At 39.0% G+C, this 10,400-nt stretch overlaps 1 protein-coding gene across 2 annotated transcripts; it reads left to right on the forward strand.

The window, feature by feature from the left end:
• zgc:163098 (uncharacterized protein LOC100037380 homolog) lies at window positions 1–10,355 on the forward strand. 2 transcript variants are annotated; one of them, XM_055043342.1, is made up of 24 exons: window positions 1–182; window positions 1,916–2,000; window positions 2,188–2,299; window positions 2,585–2,694; window positions 2,813–2,880; window positions 2,966–3,075; window positions 3,774–3,838; window positions 3,919–4,084; window positions 4,171–4,370; window positions 5,763–5,806; window positions 6,938–7,042; window positions 7,124–7,190; window positions 7,280–7,449; window positions 7,526–7,688; window positions 7,822–7,901; window positions 7,989–8,076; window positions 8,154–8,282; window positions 8,398–8,587; window positions 8,666–8,731; window positions 8,798–8,861; window positions 8,942–9,074; window positions 9,301–9,411; window positions 9,807–9,973; window positions 10,054–10,355. In XM_055043342.1, exons 2-24 carry the CDS (start codon window positions 1,923–1,925, stop codon window positions 10,172–10,174), a joined length of 2,607 nt encoding a protein of 868 aa, XP_054899317.1. In that variant the 5' UTR covers window positions 1–182; window positions 1,916–1,922; the 3' UTR covers window positions 10,175–10,355. The 2 variants fall into 2 exon arrangements, with proteins under 2 accessions (XP_054899317.1, XP_054899318.1); XM_055043343.1 differs by having other exon boundaries at window positions 8,401–8,587.
• Window positions 10,356–10,400: the final 45 nt, after the last annotated feature.

The raw sequence follows: 10,400 nt of genomic DNA on the forward strand, positions 1-10,400 counted from the left end.
ATCTTTGCTGCCACTGCCGTCCAGCCTGAGCAGCCGTCCTGCCCCCACCGAGGAGCGACTCAGGGATCTCCTTGCATCTGAGTGTCTGGCTGTGGCAGCAGAAAACCCCAACAAAACACAAACATATGTCATAACCAAAATGGTGGCGCATTAGAAAAAGACTCGCAGAGTTTCTGGCTGAGGTATGGCTCTGTGTTTTCCCTCGGATGGGCAGTTGGAGCGTTGTGGCGTTACGACAGGCGGACGGTTGGCTGTTAGCTAGCAAGCAGGGATGTTTGTTTCTGTAGGACACCCCCTGGTTAGAAGATGGAAACAATTAGCACCACTGCGTGTTTGTGTTGAGGCAACTGTGTTATCGGATTGACAAATGTACATTGTGTGCAGCAGTAGTCGCGAAAAGCTGCGATTAGCTTCATATTTCAGCAGAGTCAAGGAACTGGTGGCTAAGCTAAATATTAGCTTAGTGAAATGATGGCTTTCAAGCTGACCAGGCCGATTAAAACTGTTTATTTTCATAGAAATTGCCTGAAATACTTATTTTTTTTCGCTGGAAATGTACTCATTTATGATATGTATGCGTTAAGAATTAATATATATATATATTGAGTGAAAAACTTTGTTTTTAAAAGCTCTCATGAAATTTGTAACATGCTCAAATTGGATGTTTTCAGTTAGCAGACAACAGACTTGGGCTTTGAATGCATCTTATAATGTGTATAATGTGTACATTATATAATTGTTTTAGGATCGCACAGAAGTCCATCCATTTGTTTTAAGATGCATTATTATACCCTGACCCAGGCAAAGCTGCACTCAACTGACTTGTATTCACATCCTAAGTATTGATAGATATCATTCAAATGGTCAGAGATCAAATCAGCTGGTTTCTCCACAAATCTGCAGAAGACAAAAAAAAAAGTCTGATTTATTTAAAACTATTACCTATTTTTAAAAAATCCTGCAACATGTCAAATATCCTGCAGACTAAAACAAATCAGGCACTTTTTGTTTTGGTTTTAAGAGGGATGACTTTTCCAAAAATATTCACATTGTTTTCTTCTTGGTAATTTTAGCTCAAAGTTTCATTTGATTGTGTTGTTAAAAGGTCTGGTGCTGCCTATCTTCTACTTTTGCTTCACCAAACTTATGTTGTGGTCTATGTTGAGGTTTTTAGATATTATTAACAGATCTAAACTGAGATAGGCTGTGTATGGGCCAGTATAAGATTATCTCAGTATGTTAACCTTGGGCAAAAATACCACAGTTTCACAGTATTGCTGTATTTAGATCAGAAAAGAAAATAGATTTAATTGCTTAAACAGGAATGTAATAATTGCCCCATTTGCTAAAAAGCCCCTCAAAACATTGATTTTTGCAACATAATATTATATATTGACTTCATCCAAATTACTAACAATAACTACTGACTGACATGCTTTTAGCTTCCAAACGTTTGAAATGTATTTTCTAAGGTTTTACACGTATAACAAGCTGATATCAGGTTAAGTAGTTGGGCTATCTATTCATGTAGTCAGCCTCCAGTTGTCCCCTAAAAGCCATGTATAGCTTTCCAACTGTAGTTTCAAACAGTGTTAAATTAATAAGAGGGATGGGTCACACTCATTTAATTCCCAACCCAATAACGTTTTGTCTTTCATGACTGAAAATTGATTTTTATTTATTTATTTCTTGTTAAAGTATATTAACCTTCTTTCAGCCAGTTGGCTAGCAGTGCTTAGCACCAGATTGGAGGAGGGTCAGTGCATTTTGGCAGTGTTGAATACAGACATAAGCGAATAAAATATTTTTATACAATAAAACCTGTGAGCAGCCCATGTGATTATTTCATATTTCATCAATATTTTACTGCTGGTTGTTTTTAGCTCTATGTTTCAGTTTTATTTATGTCTTTCAGGTTAAGCATGGCGGACAGAAAAAGAAAACCAGCTGCCTCCATCAAACCGATCACAAAAAAAGAGAAAGTCGAGCAAAAGAAAAAGGTATGCTTGCATTAGCATTTGTTCTGTCTCTTAATGTGTTTTATTTAAAGAGAACAACTATGGATGGTCATGTGTATCAGTTCCAGACTAATAATTGGTTACTGTTAAGCTTTGTTCCTTTGGAAACTGTAAAAAGAGGTAAATTAGACACAAGTTTGTGTTTTTATCTGTCTGTGTGACGCTGCAGGAGGAAGAGAAAGCTGCTGAAGTTTTTGAAGAATTTGTTGCATCTTTTGAAACCAGTGAAAAAAGCAAAGTGAAGACTTTTGTTCGCGGGGGAATTGTAAATGCGACTAAAGGCGAGTATGGACCTTTCAGTGATGTTTGACCTCTGATTGGAAACTTCAGATGATACTTCCTTCTTTTCAATATCTGGTGCAATGCACTTGTTCATTGTTTCTGTTAAATAATAAGGACCTTTAATGGAAGTGTTAAGTCCTAAACTGTGTAGGATCTAAAGTTTAATCTTCTAGTTACTTAGAACTGACAATATAGGACTGCATCATGTTACTGCCATTTGTACCTACATTATGTTTTGACTAAGAATATAAAAGTTTGTTTTTGGTGGGTTGTACTTTCTGTAGAGGAGGAAGAAGCAGAGATCAAGAAAAGTAAGCTGTACCGACCCCCCACAAAGTTTGTCCCTGTGTCTCAACATGCCTCACCAACGTCCTCGTCTGACAGCAAAAAGGCTGTAAGTTTGTACTCTTTACATCTTTGCTGTGTCATAGTTTCAATTCACTTTCAAATCTTCAGAAAGTGTACCATAAGGTAGCACTAAACGCTGTCTTTACTGCCTGTTTGATGGACAGGCTTTCAAAAAGAAGACAGAAGAAAAGAAGAAGAGCAATCTCGAACTTTTTAAAGAGGAACTTAAGCTGTAAGTCTGACACACTTTTTCCAGCTATATGTTTTAGTGTCATGATGCACACACAAGCTTGTTATTTTGCATGGAAATTTTTCAGCATTCAGGAGGAACGTGAGGAAAGGCATAAAAGGAAGAAAAATGACTCTGAGGCTGGAGGAGAAGGAGGAGGATACGGAGATCTGGACGTTCCATTATCGGGACGATCAAGTGAGTTTTTTTTTGGTTTGTTTTTCAGGTCTGATTAAATATAGAAATAAAAATAAGAATGAGAAAACTCTTTGAATTTATTTATTCTTTATCCTATAGTTTAAATTTTGTCCCCTTTTCTTGAGTTTGACATTTTTCATGTCCCACCTTATTTATTCCTTGTGTGTCCTTCTTTTGTTCCTTCCTCTTTTTATTTTTGTCCAAGTACTTCAGTACTTCCTTCCTCATCCCTTCATCCTGCCTTCCTTTTTTCTGTCTTTTTTCCTTCATCCTCCATTTCTTCCTTGTCTCCTAGGCCTTCCATCTGTCTTTTCTTCTTTCCTTATTTGGGCTCTTCATTTTTTGTGTTTTTCATTTCTTCCTTCTTTCTGTACCACCTTGCTTCCTTTTTTCATTCCTTTCTTGTTTAATATCTCTTTTTTTAATATCCTTTCTTTAGTTTATCTCTTTCTTTCAACAACTTTCTTGCTTGCTTTCTTTCCTTGGTCCTGTCCTGTCATGTTAGTTTCTTATTTTGCAAAGTCTATGTGCAAGTCCTATTGTAGAAATAGCAGACGTAAAGTCACTGAACTTTTAATTATTTAAATTTTAAATGAACATAAAGAACAGAAGACTGTTAGAAGCTGAGTCTGGGAATGTTAGATAAGAAACATGTAGGAACAGCTTTAATTAAATGCCCCCTCTGTTCTGCCCCACAGTGCTGTACGATGACCTCACAGCCCCGGTCACCACTAACCTCTACATTAACTGCATTAGCCCAAAGGTAGCAGGCGTACTCTCAGTTTTACTGGATTTAATGCTTTTAAATATGAATCTCACACTTCTGTTTTTTTTTCTGCTCAGATGAATGAAGACCTACTCTGCAGAGAATTTTGTAAATATGGCCCCTTGGCCAGCGTGAAGATCATGTGGCCCCGAACGGACGAAGAGCGCTGCAGGACTTCAAATAGAGCCTTCGTGGCTTTCATGACTCGGAAAGATGCAGAGAGAGCCATGGCTGCTCTAGACGGTGAATTGGACCTTCGAACTTGGTCCCAATTTATTGAACTATCATCGTTTTGTTCATCTCTGACAGCAGTGTGTTTGGAACCACAGGTAAAGTGATTATGGGCTTTGAAATGAAGCTCGGATGGGGCAAACCAGCCCGTATCCCACCTCAGCCTCTGTACACACCAGCTGGGGTGAGGGTGGCACCTCCTCCCCCATCCGGCCTCCCTTTCAACGCTCAGCCCAGGGATCGCTTCCGCAACGACTTCACAAAGCCGCTGGGCTCGTCCAAAGCAGAACTGGACAAGGTAAAGCCTCCTCGTCTGGCTGATGGTGTCTAGCTGAAAATGCGTTGATCAAGATAATGTTTTAGATTAGGAATGGTGACCTGAGGAAAGCATTCGCACACTTTGAACCTTTTCACATTTTGTTACATATGGCCACAAGCTTACAGATGTTTGCATCCCTGTCAGTAAAAACGACAGAGACGGCGCTTTCATCTCCACAACTTCCTCTCAGGTTCTTTAGCAAACCTTTTGAGGCCTTCATGGATCAGCTGGATTTATACTGATATTAAATTCCACAAAATTTGAAAATATGACTTGATTATTTTGTGTTTTTTGTAAGATTGATACCTGAACATGAACTATAAAGTCTTAAAAGCATTGTTAAAAAATCATAAATAAATAAACAATGCTAAGCCTGGTGAGGTCTCAAGTAAAGCCACATGATTTATAATACAGTGGAGAAAATTATTTAGCAAAGAATGTTTTTTTATCAATTTTTTTTTCAAAATTGGCGTGCTTCCATTCAACAAATTTGTTTTTGTAATTCCAATTTATGCAATTTTATGGTCAGCTGAAACAGTTTGTCACATTTTTGTTTATGAACCTTTCACAGTTGTGGAATACTTACGGTTAATTTTAATGTTAAAATCCCTACAAGTCAGATTTATTATTGTAACACATTTCTGCAACAAGGCAATTCAAAGTGCTTTACATGAAATATAAAAAACATAATACCGTAACCAATTCTGAAACAAGTAAACATTTTATTTTGCCAAAACGCCATCATCAGAATCAAGAATAATCAACATCAAATATACTTATAAATGTTCCAGTTGTTACTTCAGAGGTAACTTTAAACAGGCGAGTTTTAGCTTCAATTTAAACATTAGTAAAATACAGATTTATGGTCATAACTGACTAAATGTGAAGGTTTAAGGCGTCTGAACTCTTTAGCAAGGTTTTGTAGATGAGTGTGAAAATAAAGGGTGAATCTTTTTTGTAGATCTCTTCTGCAGAATGCATGAAGGTTGAAAATTTGTCAAGTTGTTTCAAATATTACCTGGCAGCTGATCCAGGATCGACAAAATCAATCATGAATTATTGTTAAGTGATTTTTAAAAAAAAAGCATTCTGTTACTTGCTCATTTGTTCCTGCATTGCAGTTTTATAGGATGCAGGGTCGTATTAAATGTCTGATGCCCTCTTTGGGTGCACATCAGTAACTGAAGTCTTTAGTTTTGGGTTCCATAACAGTTTTTCCCCCCTACATGTTGAAGTTTTTACCATCCCTCCCCAGTTGTCTGATCATGAATGCCTCCATTGTTTTCTATGCTGTATGTATCCTGCAGTGTTTCATCTGTACAGGTACTCACTTTTTAATATCTTCACTATTTGGTTTGACTTCACAAACAGACTCTGTCCGAAGCCGTAGTCAAAGTGGTTATCCCAACCGAAAGGTACACACACTCTTCTTCCTACGACTGACCAGCTGTCATAGCATTAGTGTCATAAGACAGAGGCTGAGGCGCAGTCATCTTGTAATCATGCATATTCAGTACAAACTGCATTTATTGCACTTTGCATACACATATAGTAAGTCACATAGAGAGTGGGAGTTAGTAAACGTACAGAAATACTCTTTTCAGGGTCGGGGGTTCGCATGGGCTGGCTGAGACACTGCAGACCGATACAGCTGGAAGGCAGATAGCTTCAATGCTAACCCAGTCAGGATGTAATTAGCATTTAGCGCTAGCTTTCTAGTACAGTTCTGTAAATTATAGCACCTGTTCAAGGGTACAAGTAGGTGCAGATGATGCGAATCTAACTTTGGTTTAGTGATTGGGCTCCATCAATCTGCAGGAGCTACACAGGATATTTTACCTTTGAATTGTTTCTATATGTAATAGTTTGACTGTTATTTCATTGAAATATCTAAATGTAGCCATCCCTGGAACTAGAATCTACTAAGGTTTAAATTAGTATTCTCCACAAAAAACCGGGACTCCTGATGAAGCCTTCATATAAGTAGTATAATCTCACACAGTAAAATGTAGAAAACTGAAGGACTGTTAAAATAAATGTTAAATTAAGCCTGGAGTTTTTGATATTGTTACAGTTTGTAAAGATCCAATCGTGACCCGTTCTTAATTTTCATTGGTGTGTCATAATGCCATGAAGTTTTTCAACATTAAAGTTTATTTAATTTTATTTTATAGGAGTTGTTAGGAATGATGATTTTGTTCACAAATTTGCTGGGAATATTTTTTTTGTCCCCACTCAACAAATGCATTGATGCTGAAGGTTAGATTGATTTTTTTAAAAATTATCATTATTATGTTACTGCGATAAAACACAAACAGGGTTTTACACATTTTTATCAGGGGTTCCTGCTATTAACGTTCCCAATGATAATGTGGGGATCAATGTTTGAAGTCAAGAACAGTTACTAAAGTTTTTTAAGCCTAAATTATAGCTGAAACAATACAGTAAGGCCTGTAGTTTAGTGAGGAGGTGATTGGTGTCTTTATGTTGTGTTTGACTCTGGGTTCAGTGTGTATTCTTACTCACGCTGCCATTTCTCCCCACAGGAATCTGTTATTCCTTATTCACAGGATGGTAGAGTTTGTGGTGCGTGAAGGCCCGTTATTTGAAGCCATGATAATGAACAAAGAAAAAAACAACCCAGATTACAGGTAGCTATGCTAAACTATGAAGTTCCATTAGTACAAAAATAAAACAACTCCAGGTTCATTTATAAATAATTTTTTTCTCAGGTTTCTTTTTGACAACAAAAGCCAAGATCATGTGTATTATCGTTGGAAATTGTTCTCTATCCTCCAGGTGAGTTTGCGTGACTGAAACGTCTTTAGAAATCTTTGTTTTTATATAAAATGACGTGTGGATTTAACATTTCGTCTTGTGTCCCACAGGGCGAGTCCCCGACAAAGTGGAGGACAGCAGAGTTTCGGCTGTTCAGAGGAGGCTCTTTATGGCGACCCCCCATCCTCAACAGCTACACTGAGAGGAGTGACGAGGGAGCGGCGGTCGAGGAGGCCGCTCCTCCCGAGGAGGAGGTGAAGAAGGGCCAGCTCAGAACCGAGTAAGTCTGGATCTGGGATGCACGTCGGCTTCCAGCTTGATCCGAGCTGAATGTTTGATGTTCCCACCCACTCCAGGCACCGACAGAGACTGGAGACTCTGGTGGAGGAGCTGACTCCCAGCAGGGAGGACATCGCCAACGCCATGTTGTTCTGTCTGGACCGGGCAGATGCAGCAGAAGAAGTCGTGGGACACATTTCAGATTCCTTTTGTTCGCTTCAAGTTCCTCTTCAGAAGAAGGCGAGTTCTGCTATTTTACAGTATTTTTTTTACATTTATCATGTTACAGACATAAGCAGCGATTAAGTTCAATCCTTCCTGTCTGCTGTAAAATATGCGCTCACATATTTTCATTATATCAATATCCCCACAGATTTCTAGATTATATCTTGTGTCGGACATCTTGCACAACTCGTGCGCCAAAGTAGCTGGGGCATCATATTATCGGAAATAGTAAGATACTTTCTTTGAACTCACTTTTAGAACACCCATGTCTTTATTTGTGGTAAATGTAATGGGTTTTAAAATAATTCTCTGCAGTTTTGAAAGCAAGCTACCACAGATATTTGAGCATCTACATGCAGCACATAAAAACATTCAAGCCAGACTGCAGGCTGAGCAGTTTAAGGTAACAAAAGTCATTTGCTTCAGCCAAAATAGAAGAGAAGGGAAAGCTGAAACATTTTAACCTCCCTGTCTCCACAGCAAAAGGCCATGAATTGTTTTAGAGCATGGGAAGACTGGGCCATATATCCCCAGCCTTATCTAATCCAGCTTCAGAACATCTTTTTGGGCTTCGCCAAAGCAGGAGAGGAGGAGACGGAGACGCCGGAGGTGAGCTTATCTCCTCGCTGCAGAGGCGACTGCTGCTTTGTGTTGCCTCACCAGCCGGAGATGTTGACAAATACCAATTAGACCAAGTGAGTTTTATGCGTTTGTCATTTTGGAGGAGGTATCTGGTGAGATTGACGGTGCACCGTTGGACAGAAGGCTTATAGACGGGCTCCCCATGGGGAAAACTCCAGTGGACGACATAGATGGCTGCCCCCTGGGCTGGGACCCCCTGGACGGCGTCCCCGTTGATGACATCGACGGTGTACCCCTAAACGCTCCTATTGATGATATTGATGGAGTTCCCTGTAATTCCACTGTTTAATGTCTATACAGCTGTTACTGCTACTTTGTCTGCTGCTTATTGAGGTTTGTTTTGTCCTCAGTGGATGAAAGCAACCTTCCGCTCTCCAAAGTGCCTTTGTCTAAATGGGAGAAGATCGGCGATACTGGTAAGACGTAGCTGGACGCTCCTGTGACTGGTTTGACCCTGAATGGTTCTGCTTATTTTCTTTCAGTCCAAACTGACTCCAAGTGGGATACTTCAGGGGAGCAGGATGATGAAAAGAAGGTTCATATCAGGTAAAGCTGAGTATCATCAAAAGTATTTCATTTATCTGGAAGGAAAGGAAAGTTGTAGTAACTCCATTATCTGGCTCCAGCTGTAACTCACAGGATGAAGACGAGGACTCAGAGAGTGACAGCAGCGCCGATTCCTGCAGGTCGCCCAACTATGAGGGGGCAGTTTTCCCTCATATGTCTGAGAGTAAAAGAAAAAGGCTGAGGGAGGTGGAAGTAAGTGTTTGCTCCATCATTTATCATAAACTGGCCTAGAGATGATCTCAGTTTCAGTCCTTGTACACAAATTACTTTTAATAAATGTGTCCAATTTTCTATTCACGAAAGAAACAAACACTTGTTTGGAGAGACTCATAACATATTTTAGATAAAGTTTAGTATCAAATAGGATTGTATTTAAACAGTAAAACTTAGTAAAACTGACCCAATGTTTCTGAACCAGGTAAAGGTTATGAAACTCCAAGATGAGTTGGAATCTGGAAAGAGGCAGAAGAAATCTGGAATGAGCATACAGCAACAAGTGGAGAACTACAGGAAAAAGCTGCTGCAGAAGGTGAGCAGGTCCTCTTGGGATAAATTATTTCATAAGAACATGTTTAAATTGTTAGCGCTATCATCATAATTTACCATAAGAAATCAAATCTGTGTTCTTCAATAGGAAACTGGAAGAGCATTTTCTGAGTTGTGATTAAATTATTAGTGTCACTTTTAAGTCATGTGCGCCATCTACTGGATGAAACATAAACCTACACCCTTTTTCTACAGCACTGTGTGGGAATACAGTGCTAAAATACTTATACAGCCACCAATTTCATAGTATTTTTGTGTAGTAGTTCAACTTTTGTTCAAATTGTCTAATAAAATAGCTTATTTTGTGAACAATTTGCAAACAAACTTAAGAGATTTCTGAGATTGAATCAGTTAAAATGTTTACACTACCGCCTCTAGGAGTTTCACAAAAACGAAGAAAAGACTGAGAGGTCGAAGTCTAAAGACGGGCAGAGGGAAGAAAGGAGACACAAAGAGAGGAGCAAAAAAAATGAGGACGGAGATAGAAGGCTGAGCAGTAAACTTGGAGAAAAGCCGAGGAAATCAAGGAGCATCTCTCCATCAAGGTAAAATATAAATTTAAAGAAAAAAGCTCTTATTCCATATAGATGAGCTTAGGATAATTTATTCTATGCCCATTTTTCAGAACAAAGTCTCCTAAATGGTCCAAACGTTCCCGATCGCCATCTCCAGACCAGAAGGTCAGCAAATCCAAGTCCCGGTCCCCACACCGCTCCCACAAGAAGGCAAAGAAGAGCAAACACTAACCAGATTCAGGACTCTGACATCAGTCTCTTCTCTCGGCTTCACCTTCGACAACCCACACGAGACTCAGCACCTTTTTCTATTGTGAAGTTTCACCACTGTACCTACTTAGATATATTTTGTTTTTAAAATGACATGTTGCTGCAAAACGCCAACACTAAATAAATCACCGTTGGTGAAGAATGTTGCTGTGGAAGACGTTTCCTGAACTCGACAAGGTTTTTGAAA

This window comes from Poeciliopsis prolifica, unplaced genomic scaffold, assembly GCF_027474105.1.
Source record: "Poeciliopsis prolifica strain line A6 unplaced genomic scaffold, Auburn_PproV2 SCAFFOLD019, whole genome shotgun sequence".
In the NCBI taxonomy this organism is placed as follows: Eukaryota; Metazoa; Chordata; class Actinopteri; order Cyprinodontiformes; family Poeciliidae; genus Poeciliopsis; species Poeciliopsis prolifica.

Excerpts from the sequence above, each read along its gene's own strand:
- zgc:163098 (XM_055043342.1), top strand. The coding sequence starts at position 1,923 with ATGGCGGACAGAAAAAGAAAACCAGCTGCCTCCATCAAACCGATCACA. Across the intron at positions 2,881-2,965 it reads TTTAAAGAGGAACTTAAGCT|CATTCAGGAGGAACGTGAGG; the intron begins GTAAGTCTGACA and ends GAAATTTTTCAG. Across the intron at positions 3,839-3,918 it reads TTAACTGCATTAGCCCAAAG|ATGAATGAAGACCTACTCTG; the intron begins GTAGCAGGCGTA and ends TTTTCTGCTCAG.